We start from the raw sequence: 18,810 nt of genomic DNA on the forward strand, positions 1-18,810 counted from the left end.
TAGGGGGACACAATATCTTTATTTTTTAAAATTTTTATGTGGTGCTGAGAATCGAACCCATTGCCTCATGCATGCTAGGCAAGCATGCTACCACTTGAGCCACTTCCCCAGCCCTGAGAAGAATCTTTTAAATTTGAATCCACCCCATTTATTGATTCTTGATTTTACTTCTTGTGCTTTAGGAGTCTTGTTAAGGAAGTCAGATCCTAGGTTGACATGGTGAAGATTTGAGCCTATTTTTTCCTATTAGGTGCAGGGTCTCTGTTCTAGTGCCTAAGTCTTTGATCCACTTTGAGTTGATTTTTGTGCAGGGTAAGAGAAGTGAGAGAGAGAGATAGAGGTTTAATTTCGTTTTGTTGCATATGGATTTCCAGTTTTGCCAGCACCATTTATTGAATAGGTTATCTTTTCTCCAGTGAATGTTTTTGTCTAGTATGAGATAACTGTATTTATGTGGGTTAGTCTCTGTGTCCTCTATTCTGTACCATTGGTCTACAAGTCTATTTTGGTGCCAATATCATGCTGTTTTTGTTACTATAGCTCTGTAGTATAATTTAAGATCTGGTATTGTGATGCCTCCTGCTTCACTTTTCTTGCTAAGGATTGTTTTAGCTATTCTGAGTTGCTTATTTTTCCAAATAAATTTCATGATTGCTTTTTCTATTTCTTTGAAGAATGTCATTGGGATTTTAATAGGAATTGCATTTAATCTGTTGCTTTTGGTAGTATGGCCATTTTGACAATGTTAATTCTGCCTATCCAGGTGCATGGGAGATCTTTCTATCTTCTGAGGTTTTCTTCAATTTCTTTTCTTAGTGTTCTGTAGTTTTCATTGTAGAGGTCTTTCACCTTTTTTGTTAGATTGATTTCCAGTTTTTTTTTTTTTGAGGCTATTGTGAATGGAGTAGTTTTCCTAATTTCTCTTTCAGTGAATTCAACGCTGATGTATAGAAATGCATTTGGGTGTTGATTTTATATCCTGCTGCTTTGCTGAATTCATTTATTAGTTCTAGAAGTTTTCTGGTGGAATTTTTTGGATCTTCTAGATATAGAATCATGTCATCAGTAAATAGTGATAGTTTGAGTTCTTCTTTACCTATTTGTATCCCTTTAATTTCTTTCTTTTGTCTAATTGCTCTCATTAGAGTTTCAAGGATGATGTTGAATAGAAGTGGTGAAAGAGGACATCCTTGTCTTATTCCAGTTTTTAGCGGGAATGCTTTCCCCAGTTCTTCTACACCACTTTCAAAGAAGAATTAACACCAATACTCCTCAAAGTATTTCATGAAATAGAAAAGGAGGGAACCCTTCCAAACTCATTCTATGAGGTGAGTATCACCCTGATACCAAAATCAGACAAAGACACATCAAGGAAGGAAAACTTCAGCCCAATATCCCTAATGAACATAGATGTAAAAATTCTCAATAAAATTCTGGCAAATTGCATACAAAAACATAATTAAAAGATAGTACACCATGATCAAGTGGGATTCATCTCAGGGATGCAGGGGTTGTTTCAACATACCAAATCAATAAACATAATTCATCATATTAATAGACTTAAAAATAAGAAGAATCATATGATCATCTCATTCAATGCAGAAAAAGCATTTGACAAAATACAATACACCTTCATGTTCAAAACATTAGAAAACTAGGGATAGTAGGAACATACCTCAACATTGTAAAAGCTATACATGCTAAATACAAATAACTTTTAAAGAGATGACTAAACTGCTTCCAAAGTGGTTGTACCACCTCATAGTCTCACCAGCAGTGCATGGAAGTGTTGGTCCACTTTCTCATCAATGTTTGGTGTAATCAGTATTTTTATGCTAGGCATGCCAATGGGTGCTTATGGTTTTAACTAGTATTTCTGTAACGACTAATGATAGTCAGCAATTTTTTGGTGCTTATTTGCCCCCCCCTTTTTGTGAAATATCTATTCAAATTTTTTACCTGTTTTTTCAATTAGTTACTGAATTTCTTTCATTGTAAGTGCTTGTTGTTTACTTTTTAAGACATCTTGGGGCTGGGGATGTGGCTCAAGTGGTAGCATGCTCGCCTTGCATGAATGAGGCACTAGGTTTGATTCTCAGCACCACATAAAAATAAAATAAAGATATTGTGTCCACTTAAAACTAAAAAATAATTTTTTTAAAAAAAATACATCTTTATCTAACCTGAGCGTTCTAAATTTTTCTTCTGGAAAGTTTATAATCTCAGCTCTTGCTTTTATTTCTGTGATCTGTTTCCAGACACAGCTCTTTTTGGTCTCATTTGGATAGCTCACAATCGTGAACCATTTATTGAGATAGGAAAGATGATTCTACCCTAATTAATCTAATCATAAATCAATCAGCATGTAAGGATGAGTTTACTTCTGGACCCTCTAGTCCATTCCACTGGTCTTTTCACTACTTGCTTCCTGTTTTGATTGTAGTAGCTTTATAATAAGTCTTGAAATCAGGTAGTCTTCCAAACTTGTACTTTTTCAAAAATGTTTTGGTGCTGGGTACAGTGGTGCACACCTGTAATCCCAGCAGCTCCTCCAGCAGGAGGATTGCAAGTTTAAAGCCAGTTTCAGGAATTTAGTGAGACCCTAAGCAACTTAGCAAGACCCTGTCTCAAAATAAAATATAAAAAAGGCTGGGGATGTGGCTCAGTGGTTAAGCACCCCTGGGTTCAATCCCCTGTACCGAAACCAAAACCAAAAACCCAAGACACCCCCCATAAAACAAAAACAAAAAAATAAACATTTGGTTACTTTGGACCCTTTGCATTTATGTATTACTTTCAGAATCAACTTGACACTTTTTATAAAGCCTATTTAGATTTTCACTGGGATTGTCTTGAAGAAGCTTGACATATGAACAAGACTGATTCATCAACACTGTATATCTCTCCACTGATTTAGGTCTTTAATTCCTTTTAATGATGTTGTGTGGTTTTCAGTAGTCAAGTTTTGCACATCTTTTGCCAAATTTATCTGAAATGTATCATATTTCTATAGTAATAATTTTGTGAATAGAACTTCTGAAAGTTCAGTTTTCATTTGTTGTCATTATATAGAAATACAACTGATTTTTGTATATTGATTTTTGATTCTGTAATCTTGCTAAAAACACATAACAGGTCTTATAGCCACAGGGTAGCGTCCCCAAGATTTTGTACAAAGATGATCAAGACACTGTTAATAAATTTCTACTTTTTTACAATATTTGAGCCTTTTTTATATTTTTCTTGCTTTGTTGCAATGGTTTGAACTTCTAGTATAATGTTGCGTGGTCTGAGTACCTATCGTTGCCTTGTTCCTGTTCATAAGAAGAAACTATTTAGTCTTTCACTGTTAAGAATATTGTTAGTTTTTCATAGATGCACCAGTAGTGTGAAAGTTCTCTCTATTCTTCATTTGCTGAGAGTATTCATCATGAATGAATATTTAATTTTTCCCAAGGCTTAATTTTTCCATCTACTGAGATGATTATAAGATTTTTCTTCTTATTAATATGGTGATACCGGACTGTAACTCAGTAGTTCAGCATGTCCAAGGCCCTAGGTTCCATCTCCAGCATAGCATTAGTGGAGGAAAGGCAATTTACACAGATTGATTTTTTAATTTACAAAAACAACTCTGCATTTCTTGGATAAAGTCCACTTGATCATAATGTATTATCCTTGATATATGTTGTTGTTAAGATTCTTTTACATCTGTGTTCATATAATTTTCTTTTTTTAAAACAAATTTCACATTTTATTTAGATTGAAATAAACTATATAAAATTGATTTTATTCACCAAAAATAACAGCAATATTTTCTGTATTATTTCTAGATACACCACAAAACATTTGTTTTGTAGGTTTTCAGGTTTTGCTTATAAATCAAGACAAGGCAGTAGATATAGTCATGGAAAAAGAAAATAGACAAGTTGCCCATATCAATGGCTTCTGATTCTGTCTTGACCGTGAAGCAGAAGTATTCAACATTTACTTGCTAAAATGAAGGTGTAGGCTTATGAAGAGGTAGGCTAAACAAAGGAATGTAAACAGCAACAACCAGAAGTGGAACAACCACAGCCGGCTCTTCCACTCAAACTTTAACTGTAACTTGTTCTTTCAGTTCATTTGATAAAGACAAATTGTATACTTAAATCTGTGTGATAGCTCACAACTCTGGTTAATTCCCTTAATTGTAGATTACAGATTCTAACACACTTAAAACTCCCAGTAGTCAAAGGTCAATAGTAGGCTTCACTGTAACATTTCATAAGATGCATTCCTTTCTTATGCCTCCTCAAAATTTATTTCTTCAAAATTGATAATAATACCTGACAACTGAATCCATAGTAATAAAATGTTTTATATTCTAAAAGACTCAACTAAAACAATTCCAGAGTGCTAGTCGCAGAGGTCATGCAGAGGTGAAACTGGTGCTTCCAATAGGGTCTTCTGGAAGAACAGATAAGTTTTTACAGCATGAGAGCTCAAACAGGTGCCATGTACATTGGCAGATTACCAATGGCTAATGTGTTCATGAGAGGCCTGTAGGCAATGATATTTAGTGATTAAGTGACCTACATACACCTTATGGTTTTTCTTCCAAATATAAAATGCTGCAGTCTGGCTGGGCACAAAATCACGAGCCACTCAAGCAGGAACAAACTTTATTTTTGAAACTGCTGCCAATCTGCCAATGCCCCGTACACTGGTGGGGGGGGGGACACGACTGTCCACCGACACATGCTGCATTCTCCCTGATGCCAACAGGAAGTCCCTCCTCCGGAATTCCCTCCTACCGCACTTCCCCAACCAATGGGAACTCTCCAGGAGTTCCTTAGCAGGCCGGGGTGGACAACAGGGGTCTAATATCCATAAGAATGCAAATCTTAACATAATCATATCATCTCAATGGCTTGCTGGCGTCACCTTTCAACCAAAAATACTACTTGGCTATAGCTCTTAGCAATAAAATATAAGAGAAAGCCCATTTTAAAAAGTTTTTTAGGTCTTTTCAACAGTTTCTGAATTATCTGTAGGAAGCTCTGACTTAGTTATATATAGTTTGGTATATATATCTACCAATAAATTCAGATCATGTTTTATATCAAAATTTATGTTAAGCAAAGCCAAGTTACTTGACCTTTGATCTGTCAAAGTGTTCCTCAAAGATGCTTTGAGACACTTTTGTCCATTTTCATAGTGTTCATTCTCAACACTTATTACAGGAAGAATACACATGATCTTTAGCAAGACATATATATTAGAAAAAAATTAATGTCAGTCAGATGGAGGGCTTCATAAATGGTGGTGAAGCTCTATATCTTTGCCTCCATGTTTCCATTTGATTCTCCAACAGTGAAGCTCAGCTGAAAGCAGGTCCGGATTAGGCAAGTCACTTCTGTACATGTCAGCATGGTGCTCCTCTGATATATTGAATTTGAGCTTTCCAATGATTGAGGGTATCAGAGATAAGCATTTAAGAGCTTTGAGATGCTGTTCTGAAAATATATCTTTAAGTTCCTGAATGATGTGTTCCACTGTTGGAACACTTAGGTTTTCTTTATAGTAACTTTCAGTGGTTAGTTGAGATTCCAGGTTACCTTGCTGAGACCTAGGAAATTTCCAAATTTGTTGCTTCCTCAAACCAAAACTCATGATAAATTTCAATATTTTCCATTACTTCACTGAGTGACTGCAGTACTGCAGTTAAGCTACTGGTGGCAAAGAAGACATCAGAAATTTGTCCCTGGAGATTTTTCCCAAAGGCTCTTGTAAAAGACAAGACGTTTTTAAGAACAACAATGGAAACAATGAAATCAAAATCTGTTGCTGCACTACAGAGTACAAATGTTCAACCAGTTATACAAGTATTCCATCTAATATTTGTGTCACTGTTTATACCATTTAAACATAAAACAAGTACTTACAGGAGATCCACCAAAATTTCAAAAGCATCATGCCTGCCTGTCCACTGAGAATGGCAAATTTCTTTCAGTTCTTTACGCCTTTCTTCACTGTTCGGAAAAAGAACAGAAATTACACTGTCAAGTTCTAATAGCAGTTGTGGTGATGGATGGAAAAAAGAACAAACTTCTTTAATTGTTCCTCAACAGACACCCTCATCACAGGCACTGATTTTGCCAACTACATGTTAAAGGCACAGGAAGGGCAGTGTAGAGAGCTTGGGGATATTTCTCTAAAATTCTAGAAGCAACAACTCATTTTGGAAGAGAATCCTCTAGACACAATGTAAGCCTGGCCACAGCAATACTCCAAATTTAGTCCCTACTTTTCAGGTACAGTAGTGTGAAACTTCACAGCCAAAATTTCTGCATCAGCTTCTTAAGGCAGGAAGCCCACTAATTCCTCTCTCAGGTTAGATTCATCCACAAGCTTCACCAACACCGTGAAGGTGCTCTTCCCCTGCTATGTCCACCACATCGTCAGTGATAATGGAAAAGAAGCGTGAGTCTCTCGCTTCCCTGAGGGTTTCTTCCCGAATGCAGCTCTCACAGATCTCCATCATGGCTTCTACAGTGTTTTTGAACAGAACAATGTGTTATCTGCTGTGGTCTCAAAAGTTTTCTCAGGACCTCTTCACCAGAATTTAGCCTGCACTCCAACAGGGCCTGAAAGTTGTCAGGTGTGAGGAGAACTTCTGGGATTTCATCAGCCTCTTGCCCATCCAGAGGTATATTTTGGTTTCCCATAAGAATCAAAATTTCAAATAAAGACTTTTAGTATTCTTTGTTTTCCTTCTCTTCAAGGATTAAAGGCAAAATATCTTCATTGTGTTCATCATTCTTTTCTTCTGCACTGGGGTTCTGAGCATTGCTAATGTTTGTTTCTTTATGTTTTTGTTTCTGTTCAGAAGTTTATTCAATTTTTTTTCTGTTTCAGTGTCTTCATTTCATCTTCACTCAAATTTTTTGTTTTTGGTGTCTACACAGATTGGTCAAATGACTGGTAAGGTCAGATATTGTTGGTACTGCATTAACTTGAAGAACTGTCCTACAAGTTCTACAGATTACAGAGGTCTGGCACATAATCGATAATGTTTACTTAGTTGATCAGGTGTTTTATCTTCTAAGTCAGCTCTCCCACAATTCTCCACCCACTTCTGGCATCTGGCTGGATCCCCCAGGAACCTCAGGGAGGCCAGGTCGGACTGCGTGCTCATCCTAGGCAGTCAGGGGCAGTGCAGAAGTCCGCTGGGGTCGTGGTTGCCTGCCTGCAGGCCCTGCGCCCTGCTCCCCGCCTGCTCAGGCAGCCACCCCCGTCGGGCAGAGGAGGGCAGCCAGGCCAGCCGGGCTCGGCGGGGCCAGCGTGAGAAGCCCCACATTTTCTTTACTAACTTCTTATCTATTTTATATCAGAATAATCCTGGCCTCATGGATTGAGTTGGGGGTGTTGCCTCCTATTCAGGAAGAATCTTTGTACAGTTGGTTTGTTTTGCTCTTAAATGTCTGGTACAACTTGCCAGTGAAGCCGTTTTGGCTTGGAGCTTTATTTGTGAGAAAAAGTTTTAAACTACAAGTCAATGCCTTTAAAGGTACAGGGTTATTGGGTTCTAGTACCTCTTGAGTGAGCTTTGGCAGTTTGTGTCATACTAGAAACTAACCATTTCTTATGCACTGTAGAATTTATCCGTGTAAAGCTGCTCATGATACTCCCTTATTACCCTTTTAAATTGATTTTTTGCAGTGTTGGGGATGGAACCAGGGCCTTGACACAGGAGGCAAGTGCCCACCAGAGCTGGCCCAGCCCTCCCTGTCTTCCTCTGAGGATCTGTAGAATCTGCAGTAACACCCCTCTTATTCCTGAGAGCAAGTGTGTCTTCTTTATTTTTTTCTTGATCAATCTGGCTATTTTATTGATCTATTTTATTGATCTTTTCAAAGAACCATTTTTGGGTTCATTGACCTTCCTTCATTGTTTTTCTGTGTTCTGTTTCATTAAAGTGTTTCATGTCTTTACTTACTTTTTTAAAAAAATGAGTAGTATTTTTTAAAATTCTTTTTTTAGTTGTAGATGGAAACAATACATTTTATTTATTTATTTTTATGTGGTGCTAAGGATTGAATCCAGTGCCTCAAGCATTCTAGGTGAGTGCTCTACCACTGAGCCACAACCTCAGCCCTTTCTTTTCTTTTCTTTTTTTTTTTTTTTTAATTATTGGCCATTATTTCCTATCCTTTGCTTGCTTTGGGCATAGTTTGCTTTTTTCTTTGTAGTTTCTTAAGTCTCAATCTCTGGTCTGCTGAGCAGTTTTATTTGATTTTTGTCAATTGATCCAGTAGAGTCTAGATTGAGCAGCAATGTCTTGAGAGTTCAGTTCTGTGAGATTCATTGCCTTCAGGCTGATTAGCTCTGGAAGACAAACTAAATCAAATTTCTGCTCTGGTAATGGAAAGAATCAGATCACTGGACTGAACCTGATCTTCCTATCTGGCCTGGCTAGTGAAGTCAGAAACCACTCTCATTTCACTGTCATTAGTATTAGTAGAGTAGTAGACAGGAGAATCATGAGTTCAAAACCAGCCTCAGCAACTGCGAGGCACTAGAACTAGGAAACTTTAAAATTAAACACTTAAAAAAAAAAAAAAGACACAAGCTCTTGCTTTGTTGCCCAGGCTGATCTCACATTTTTGGTCCTCCTGGCTCAGCCTCCTGATTACTGGGACATAGGTGTGCACCACTTGCCTGGCTGGGAAATTATTTTTTAACTGGCATACCTATTCAATTAAATTAATTTAAAAATCAGAATGCCTACTATAAATGCCTAGTCTGATGTTAGATATCAGGTATAAAGAGATGAATTCATGACCTGTGCTAAATCTGAATGTCCTACAGTTGCTTCACAGCTCAGTTTATTTTTGGATAATGGAGTTCAAGTTCATTACAAATCCATTAGCTATAGCAGCATAGAGCTGAGAGGGACTCTGGAGGTCATCCAATTCAAATCCCTATATTAGAAACAGGAAAGGTGAGAGGCCCAGAGAGGTTGAGGAGTTTGTCTGAAGCCACACAAGCAGTAAGTGGCAGCTGTACCCAAAACCTGGACCCAACTTATTGGAATCATCTCAGGTACAGGGGGACATAAGCTATATATGAATAAGGCATTTGCAGACATCTCCTTTTAAGATAAATGGTTGCAAATACATGCAGAATTTCCTGGAGGCAGGATTCCTGGTGAGAGGAGTGGCAGGTGCAGGCAGAAATGAGGAGCTCATTAAAACATGGGTTGATGGTAGCCTCAGTTTATGAGGTTGCTTCTATAAATACAGATCATTAAACTTTTGTTAAATAAACTGGGGTTGGGCTGGGGTTGTGGCTTAGTGGTAGAGTGCTTGCCTAGCATGTGTGAGACACTGGGTTCGATTCTCAGCACCACATATTGTTCCATTGACAACTGAAAAAAAAAGAAAAACAACAACGGGGGTGTAGCTCAGCACTTGCCTAACCCTGGTTTGATCCCCAGCACTGCACAAAATCACACATGCAAAAAGCCATGTTAAAAATAATTTTGTCACATACTTTGCCAGTGAGGAAAAATTGCCATGAGATCAAACCCATAATAAAACTACTCCCAAAGTAACAGGAAAAAAAACCTTATATTGTATAAGACCAGAAAATTCTTACAACAGACATGAGTATGTCAATATGTAAATCAATGGAAGTGTAACTGATGTGATTCTGCAATCTGTATACGGGGTGAAAATGGGAGTTCATAACCCACTTGAATCAAAGCGTGAAATATGATATATCAAGAACTATGTAATGTTTTGAACAACCAATAAAAAAAGAAAAAAAAAGATACTCTAACCTATAAAATTAAAAAAAAAACATACAATGTGTTCGGGGCGGGGGGGGGGAGGTATGGACAAAAATATAGTGTTCTTGCATGTGATTAAAGTGAAGTTCTTACAAGCTTAAAAAAAAAAAAAAGACCAGAAAATTCTGCATGCCACATAGGATGTTATCATACATTAAGATACCTCAGTACTGCCTTGTTCTTTTACCATTTCTAATTTTTATCAGTTCTTCAAACACTTGTAATATTCCAACTCCAGCATTGTGACCTAATTTGCAGTTTTGGCTGAGGTAGAGATAGCATCTTCTATTTGCTCTCAGGGCCATTGTCTCTGCCAGAGTGTGCACCCTGCTGGGGGTTCAGGAAGCATGGCTAAGGACAAAGAGCACAGATTCTTTGGGCCACACCATGTCTGTGGTGATGCAGCAGTGGCAGATGCAGTGCTAGAGGCCAGCGCCTGCCTCCTGCTTTCTTCTGGGGAGGGAGGGTGAGAACCATTGCCAGTTTGCTGCTGGTGGGGCCTGGTTAACTGTCTCGGGTGCCTGAGCTGCTGGGGTTATGGAAATGAACAGCTGACTGCCACCTCCACATGATACACTTTTTCCACTGGGTGAAACCTGCTTCCTTTGGATGCTGGAGTGAGGAGGTGGTTCTCATAGGATGCCCCAGCCATGTCTGCCTGCCACCCACCTCCTGACCTGCCCTGGAATCCAGGGATCTACCAATGCAGCGTGTGTGGCTGAGGAGATGGCGTGATGCTTGCTCCCAGCTGCTGGGAGCTCTGGCAGCCTTTTTTTAAAGAAATGAATGTCATTTATTGGATGTGCATTTTTTTTTTTTTTTGGTACTAGGGATTGAGCTCAATCTCTGAGCTACACCCCCAGCCTTATTTTGTATTTTATTTAGAGACAGGGTCTCACTGAGTTGTTAAGTGCCTTGCCATTGCTGAGGCTGGCTTTGAACTTGCAATCCTCCTGCCTCAGCCTCCCAAGCTGCTGGGATTACAGATGTGTGCCACCATGACTGACCTTTGCCTCCACTTTAATGGGTTCTAATATACCCACCTATCAAAAAATATTTTTTAGTTGTAGATGGACATATTATTATTTTATTATTTATTTTTGAGCAATGCTGGGGATCAAACCCAGTGCCTCACACATGCTAGATGAGTGCTCTACCACTGAGCCACAACTTTAGCCCCTGCTCAAAATTTTTAATTATTTGGATTAATTTTCCTTTAAAATAACACATAAATTTGATTTTTTCTCCAACGGTACTCATCTGACAAGTTATATGGGAAGTTCTCAAAGCTGTAATACTTGACTTTTTTATTATTGAGTAGAATATATTTTCAAATGAAAAGCCCCAAAGTGTTATTATATTCTAAGGGAAGAAAGAATAAGACGACAGTATAGAAACAATCACTGTCACAACCATTTCAGTTTTGAGTTGTAAATTTAATTTAAAAGATAGACTAGAAGCTGGGTATGGTGGTGCACGCCTTTAATCCCAGTGGCTCAGGAGGCTGAGATAGGAGGATTGTGAGTTCAAAGCCAACCCCAGCAATTTAGTTGCACTAAGCAACTCAGGGAGACCCTGTCTCTAATAAAATATAAAATAGGGCTAGGAATGTGGCTCAGTGGTCAAGTGCCCCTGAGTTTAATCCCAGGTACTCGCCCATCCCCCAATATAGTTTTCAACATTTTCTTCCCCATAGGCTTAAGAATTTATACTAGCTCAGGCCTGTATTAGATCACTATTAAAGAAGGAAACACATTCTACAAGCTGACTCTTCCATCATTTTGATAATAGATCCTGAGTGTCTGACATAAGTCCAAAATAACTGACTGCAAGTTCACTGAGATGCTACCTTGCATTTCCAGGGTTGCAGTGCTGGCTTCTCAAATAGGTATTATAATACCAACAAAGGTTTTGACTGCACACACACACACACACAGACACACAATTTGTAGATGGACAGAATATCTTTATTTATGTATTTTTATGTGGTGCTGAGGATTGAACTCAGTGCCTCACATGTGGGAGGCAAGCGCTCCACCACTGAGCTATAACCCCAGCCCTTTCCTTAGGTATTTAAAAAAAACTTTTGAGGGAAGTTAAACATATATCCATATGTCAAGGCAGAGATAGTGTAGTACATCCCCATACATCTGTCCCCCAACTTCTACACATCACAGCCAATTTCATTTCCTCCATCACTCATTCCTCTCAAAAATCCCCCCCCCCCCCAGTGCTTGGGAAATCTTGCCTGTGTTAGGCAAGTGCTCTACCATTAAGCTACTTCCCCAATCTATTTTGATTGGTTAATATTTCCTGATGTATTTTAAAGTAATTCCTAGATATCACCTCACACCCTCATAATTACATCTGCATTGCTGATATCAAAGACATTTTCTTCAATTACCCTATCATTATCGTGGTAATTAAGAAGCAATTCTTTGGTATCCTTAATTCTCAGTCCATGTACAAATTTCACTAATTACAACAGAAATACCTGTTTTTTTAAAAAAATATTTTTTTTGTTGTGGATGGACACAATACCTTATTTATTTATTTTTATGTGGTGTTGAGGATTGAACCTTGGGCCTCACATGTGCTAGGCAAACCACTGAGCTACAACCCCAGCCCTAGAAATGTGTTTTTCTGTGTCTGAATGGGGATCCACACCAGGTCCATGTCTGACTTGGCTGTTGGGCAGATGCTGGGCTACTGAGCCTGATATGACTCATAGCCAGGCCTGATGCTCCCACCACCACGAAAGACCACTGAAACCAAACATCCACTGCAGTGAGTATTTCCACACATCATCAGTGCCTGTTCACACATCTGTTCTCTAGACTCCAAACCCCATCAGTCATGCATGAGCTGGTGCAGATAAAGACCTGGAAGTGAGACTGTACTCCAAGTCCTAATTCTAAGTCAAACGGTCAGATTTTGAATCCTGGTTCTACTAGTTAACTAGTTGCTTTACCAACTAGGTAAGTATCTTTTAATGGAAGCTTACTATCTTGTCTAGGCCTCCATTTCTTCATCAGTGAAACTAGGCAACTTTACAAGCTCAAAGGGCACAGAGCAGATTCATGAGTTCAATGCAAAGTAGCCAGACTGGGGTTTGCAACTGGGTCATCAGGATCTGTTGGCTCTAGAGGTGCAACCCCATTGACGGCTGCAGGAGCTGCACATCCCACTGGGATATTTAGTGACAAGCAAGAACAGGGTGCTTTCTCCAAAGGATCACTTTGAGGCTAGGTTAAACACACTGTTTAAGATTCCATCTTCAGAAGCCTGGGATCCATGTTCCCTTCTGCCTTTAGGGCTACAAAGTAGTAGCACTGCATTAAGAACAGGTGTGTGAATCCTTGTCGCACCTTCCTGAAGTTGGCTGTTCCCTACTGTGGGTGCTCCTATAGCTCTCCAAACACTCCTTTAAATGGGCCTGCAGTTCCTTTGAGACCATTATAGTGACCATTGCCTGGTGGCATGCTCTGGCTCCACCTACAGGCTACCTTCAGTACATGACATGCTTCTCCCTCTGTTTCCAGGCTAGCAAATCAATTCTACTGGTCTCTCATCCACCATTGCACAAGATGTGGCCCATGATAGACATTCTGTACAAAAGAAATGACTGGCCTGTGATTTTCATTTTTTTGGTACTGGGGATTAAACCCAATACTGCTCTACTACTTAGCTACACTCCTAGTCCTTGTTATTTTTTCATAGAGATGATCTTGATAAATTGCTGTTATGGCTTGAACTTGTGATCCTTGTGCCTCAGCATCCAGAGTAGCTAGAATTTAGGCCTGCACCACAAGTGATTTTGACTGAAGAACCCTTAGGTAGCAACAGTTCAGCTCTTGTGGGAAGCACCCTTTGGGTTTCCATTCCTTCTGTATCTATCCATTCCTCACCTTCTCCAACACCTTTGGCATATTACTACCTCCTTGGCCTCTGTCTCCTCTTCTGTGAGCTCTAAACCTCATTAAGGTCTAGTGACCAGATGCACTAAGCTGCATGGTGAAGGGCTGGTGTTGGGGGTGTTCCCACAGTGAACAATAGTGGCCTTTAGGCCTCCAGTAGGTGTCATGGCAGGACTAGAAGTCTGTTCTTCCTATGGGCAATCTCCAAAACCTAGTAGTGGGCACCAGCATGTCCTTGGAACTTGTTAGAAATAAAAATTGTCAGGCTCTTTTATAGACCAGTGGGATAAAAAATGTGGAGTCCCCCAGTCTGTGCCTGACTTTCAGGGGATTCCAGTGCACATCCCAGCTTGAAAAGGGCTAGTGCCAATTAGCCATTTCTCAGATAGGTGCTGTACCAAGTTATTGTCAAGGCTGAACAGAAAAGAAGTAACAGAAGATCAGACTCCTGCATCAGAACTGAGCCACGGAATATGATGCTAAGGCTTTTAGGAAGGCATCCCTGAGGGGCAGTGAGGAACACAAGGCAGGTTTATGCCCATCTTAGAAAAGAACAAAGTGAGGCTCAGATCCCATAGTAAATGGCAGTCATCTGTGGGGAACCTGCTATGGGTCAGGCCCCATGCCAACTGCTGGAGACATAGATGACAAATAGAAAGTCTCTGGCATCAGAGAGGAAGGCTTCTGAGACCAGCACTGGGTCATCACTCCTATTTCACCACTGGACTTGTATTAACTTGCAAAGACCTGATCTCAAATTGGACTTACTCCCACCCACAGGCTTACCGCTTTACAATCTTTTCTGCATGTGATTCTAGGGGCTTTGGCAACTGCCTTATTTAGATGGAGATAAGTATGCACTACTCATTTGATACTAATCCAACTAGAGGAAGCATCAATTGTTTTATAGTATTCACTTGCCTCCATTAATTTCTGATAAAATTTTCTCCTAGAGCTTCTAATTTTGCCTACCATGTGGTCTACGGCTATTTTTTTCTAAAGCAGTTCACAATTTAAGTAATGTGTTCCTTTCCCTTATTGATCTTCATAATAATTCTATTGGAGTCTACATAATTAATATCTCCATCTCCCCAGTGTGAAAACAGAGGCTGATTTGTTTAACAAACATTTATTAAGTATTAGAATTCAAATTAATGCCTAGACTCACCAACCCCTGTGGCAGTGGAGACTTACTCCTCATTCTCAGGTTTGCTCAGGAGGGTGGGCTGGGTGAGGGCCCCTGCTGCACTGCAAAGGCTCTACTTGGGGGAAACAAAGCAGTACTGGCATGGTAGTGGTGCATCTCACAGATCATTTATTCATGCCTCAAAGAACATGGTACTTATATAAGGGTATGGCGACATTCCGTGTTCCCATTTAACAAAGCCTGCTTAGATTTACAGGCTGACGATTCTGTACTCAAGCAAGCTGGCTAATGATGACCATGAGAAGGTGCAGGACTTGAACCTTTTGAAAGAGATGAATAATATAGATTCAATTTAGGAAGGAAAGCAGCAGCAGAATGTCATTTATTAAGCATCAACAAGTCAGAAAACATAAATGACAATTTTCAATTATATGAAAAAGCACAGGGAATTCTTTCTTCATGGAATGCCCAATGGGTTTTAAAGCTCCTGTAAATGATGCCTGTTGTAGCAGCTTACCTGCACAGGCAAAGGTGAGAGGGGTAGAGAAATACCTCATCCCCAAAGCTCATGGGACCAGTGCAGGGTTTGTGTAACTCAAATGACTACAGTTTGACGGCCACTATGGAAACAAATATCTAATACAAGGGCATACATTTGTTAGGTGCTTTCTTTCAAAACACACCATCAGGACGTTCACAGGGTAGCATGCTCACACAGTAACTTGTGCTTCCCAGCTAGTGGCATCAGCTACCTCTGATTACTTCTTTTTCTATTATTCCTGGAAGTTTTACTGACAAAATGAATAATTTTTTTTAACCATTCAGATTATAAAAAGTAGAAATTTAGATTTCTCCTTTTCAGTAGGCATAGCAAACTTCATGTTCTGAAGTATTTCCATTGTATCTTACTTAACTGAACCATGTATCAAATTTAGTTTAGAACAATGATATAATACCTCTTGCAAACACACAATGGTGTTTTTCATTTCCCAACCACTTTAAGAAGCAAACCCTTACCTTTCAAAGCTTTACTTCTTTTATCTAAAATAAAAGGCAGAAAAAAATGGGTTACATCAATATTTTCCAAAAATGCTTATAATTGATTCATTTATCAAAAGCAACATTTGGCTGAATGCTTCATAGCTTAGGTAAAGCATTCCAGGAAGCTTTCAGACAATAGCAGAGTTACTATAGTGTCCCACAGCCAAGAAGTGGTAAAGTTTCTACCAAAGAAGATCTATGGACAGTGAAGAGAAGGCTTCCTCACTCCCCACCACACTCTCAACTGCAGTCTTGCCTTCTTTCCTTCCTCTTCTTAATCAATGGCTCAACAATATGTGGCTAGGCCTCATCTCTGCTCCACTAAGAACCAAATGGTTATTTCTCCCCTCCAAATTTGATTGTGAATAAATGTCCAATAGAACCATTGAGAAGGTATGATAAAGTACTGTACACCAGGGCATGATACCCACAATACTTCAGCCTGCATCTCTGAAGATGAAGAACATCTCCTATGTATTGGCAATACCCAGGACAATGCACAATTTATCAATATCAAGGAGTTGCTCAAGTTCCCCCACTGTCCCCACAACCTCTTCATAGCTGACTCACAGTGCCATAGCGGTTCTGTGGCTTGAGCCATCTTATGCTATGGTTAAGAGCCATAGTTCCTTGATAAATGAATTGTGATTCTTTCCGAAAACATTTTTCTTCTTGACCTCAAATAAATCAAACATAAGTAAACTTACCAGCACTCCTGATTTTATAAACAATGAAGCTCATTAACCCCATTCCTACCCAAATCTCTTGGTAAACCTGGGTATAGTAGGGCTTCAAGGGGATCCAGTAGTTTTTAATAATGGTTTGAAGCATCTGAAAATGAACACAGTGATAAACACTAAGGTGACTATTGCTCTAACTCTAACACATAAAAGATAATCTTCATTTATTCATTAAGTCTGACTCCATCTCCCACAACCACCTGACAGGGAGTTGCTCTTGTTCTTGACCTAGTCTAGTCCCCCCATGTGAGCACCTTCTCTCCACAGTGCAAGTCACTTGGCACTCAGTCACCTCATTCGCCCCCATTCCAGCACTCTGCCACCATGTTGCCCATACCCAAGCCAATCTTCCATTAATGCTATGCTCAAAGTCACACTCCACTCTTCTGACTTTTAAGTGGAAAGACTGGCTTCATCATCATGTTGAGAATGGCCGGCATTCAAAGCTGAAAAGAACAGGTCAGGGTATGGTGACTTCCTTATGAAACTCACACCTGGGCCTGTACATACTTTGACCAGCTAGAGGTCCAAATATGACAGAACTTATTTATTTAAAAAATATTATTTAACTAATTACTGAATTTGATTGAGAAAGCCATACAATTCTGAACCTACAGTTAGCTTTGTGCAGATCTAAGTAATGCTTTTGATTACTTTTGCAATTTACACAGACCCTAAACTAGATGCCCTGGTGTTCATCTTAAGAGGCATTGTAACTATCTGGCCTATTAAAGGAGGATCGTTGCAGTGGTTGTCAGGAATGACTAGATCTGAGCACTTATCATCTCACTTGGAACCTCTCACTTGGAGGCAGCTGAAATCTTGTCTTGCCCTGCCCCTGCTCCTCTCATACGGCACTGCTACCTGTCACATACAGGATTCTCATCTTCCAGTGCTGTGGTTTTCCATATTTCTCAGCTCCCCATCAGTTTTGTAACATCAGATTCTCCAAAAGCCCAACCTATTCAAAGGTCAATGGCTGCCCTCAAATTATGGAAACCTGTATTGCACAGCCACTCAGCAAATATGTACTGAGCACATGCTAGGTGCCACTGTTTTGGGAGCTGAGAAACAAAAAAGAGCCAGGATACCAAGGAGAAGTGTTCTCAGCAGAGGCACTGATGTGCCAAGACACCCCAGGTCAGAATAAACTTGAATAGCTGGGAGGAGTGGGAAGGAAGAAGGCCAAGTGGCTGCCCAGATTCAGATCCTGGCTGTCACTTAATAGTTACTTATACTGCCTCAGTTTTCTCATCTATACAAAAGGAATAAACAGTAACCTCTTCAAGGGGGGCCGTTTTGACCCTGAAGTGAGTCACTGCATGCCAAGTGCTTACAGTGTCTGGTACTGCATACTAAGTGCTTGTTTCCCAAAACGCTGTGGCTGAACTACAGGATAAAAGACGGCCTGGTCTCTAGCACCTTGGAGGCCAAAGTAAAGCCTAGTTTTTACTCTAGGCTGTTCCCTAAGTTTAACAGCATTTACTCAGTGTTTGAGGGACTTACTTCCTGCACCTACAACCCACCCCTACAAAGCAGGTCCTTGTCAGACGGCCAAGATCGCACAGCAGGTAAGCGGGCCTGGGTTCACGCCAAATCAGGGCCAGAACGTTAGGCCGGATCCCCTCAATCTCCCGGCTTCCTGCTCTCCGCTGTGGAAACCGACTCCGGCAGAGGCGCGCTCCTGAAGGCTGGCCCTCTCACAATCCGGAAGCCAACCCCAGTCGTTCGCAGTCTGGGGCCCGACCCCGGAGCCCCCCTCGCAGTCTGAGGGCCAACCCCCGGCACCCGTGTCGCCGCGAGGCCTCGGGACCGGAGAAGAGTAGCGGGCGAGCAGAAGGGGCTGACCCAAGGTCAGTGGGCCCGTGTTGTCCCTCGCTCCGATCCCGCCCCTAACCCCTGGACCTCCGACCCGCCGCCTCTCCACTCCCCGCGTTGCGAGCTCTGCGGCCGGCGGGGACCAGCTCTCACCTCGCCAGAACCAATAGCTCAAGCCGCTCCACACCGCGAAGCCGACCCGCAAAGGTCACCGAGTGCGCAGGCGCCGCGCGCGGCCCGCCGGGAAGGCGGAAGGAGCGGCGGCGCCCGAGGCCAGAGCGCCTGTCCGATCGCTCCCGTGTCCCACAGCGC

The 18,810-nt window shown here is 40.6% G+C and overlaps 1 protein-coding gene and 1 pseudogene across 4 annotated transcripts; both read right to left on the reverse strand.

Annotated features, from left to right (window-relative positions):
• Positions 1-4,340: 4,340 nt before the first annotated feature.
• LOC144377967 (52 kDa repressor of the inhibitor of the protein kinase pseudogene) lies at positions 4,341-14,896 on the reverse strand (annotated as a pseudogene).
• Positions 4,341-18,810, reverse strand: Atp5mj (ATP synthase membrane subunit j). Of its 4 annotated transcripts, XR_013439319.1 has the most exons (5): positions 18,652-18,810; positions 16,648-16,771; positions 15,917-15,940; positions 5,928-6,014; positions 4,341-4,449 (listed from the first exon to the last, which is right to left on the reverse strand). XR_013439319.1 is itself a non-coding variant. In XM_078051014.1 (4 exons), the coding sequence occupies exons 2-4, from the start codon at positions 16,769-16,771 to the stop codon at positions 5,992-5,994; spliced, it is 171 nt and encodes a 56-aa protein (XP_077907140.1). In that variant the 5' UTR covers positions 18,652-18,810; the 3' UTR covers positions 4,341-5,991. The 4 variants fall into 4 exon arrangements, 3 of the variants coding, with proteins under 3 accessions (XP_077907140.1, XP_005334710.1, XP_077907139.1); XM_078051014.1 differs by having other exon boundaries at positions 4,341-6,014; XM_005334653.5 differs by lacking the exons at positions 4,341-4,449; positions 5,928-6,014 and adding an exon at positions 15,051-15,219.

Source organism: Ictidomys tridecemlineatus, chromosome 5 (assembly GCF_052094955.1).
Source record: "Ictidomys tridecemlineatus isolate mIctTri1 chromosome 5, mIctTri1.hap1, whole genome shotgun sequence".
In the NCBI taxonomy this organism is placed as follows: domain Eukaryota; kingdom Metazoa; phylum Chordata; class Mammalia; order Rodentia; family Sciuridae; genus Ictidomys; species Ictidomys tridecemlineatus.

Excerpts from the sequence above, each read along its gene's own strand:
- Atp5mj (XM_005334653.5), bottom strand. The coding sequence starts at position 16,771 with ATGCTTCAAACCATTATTAAAAACTACTGGATCCCCTTGAAGCCCTAC. Across the intron at positions 15,941-16,647 it reads TTATAAAATCAGGAGTGCTG|ATAAAAGAAGTAAAGCTTTG; the intron begins GTAAGTTTACTT and ends CTTTTATTTTAG. Across the intron at positions 15,220-15,916 it reads AAGAAGTAAAGCTTTGAAAG|GTTCAAGTCCTGCACCTTCT; the intron begins GTAAGGGTTTGC and ends CTCTTTCAAAAG.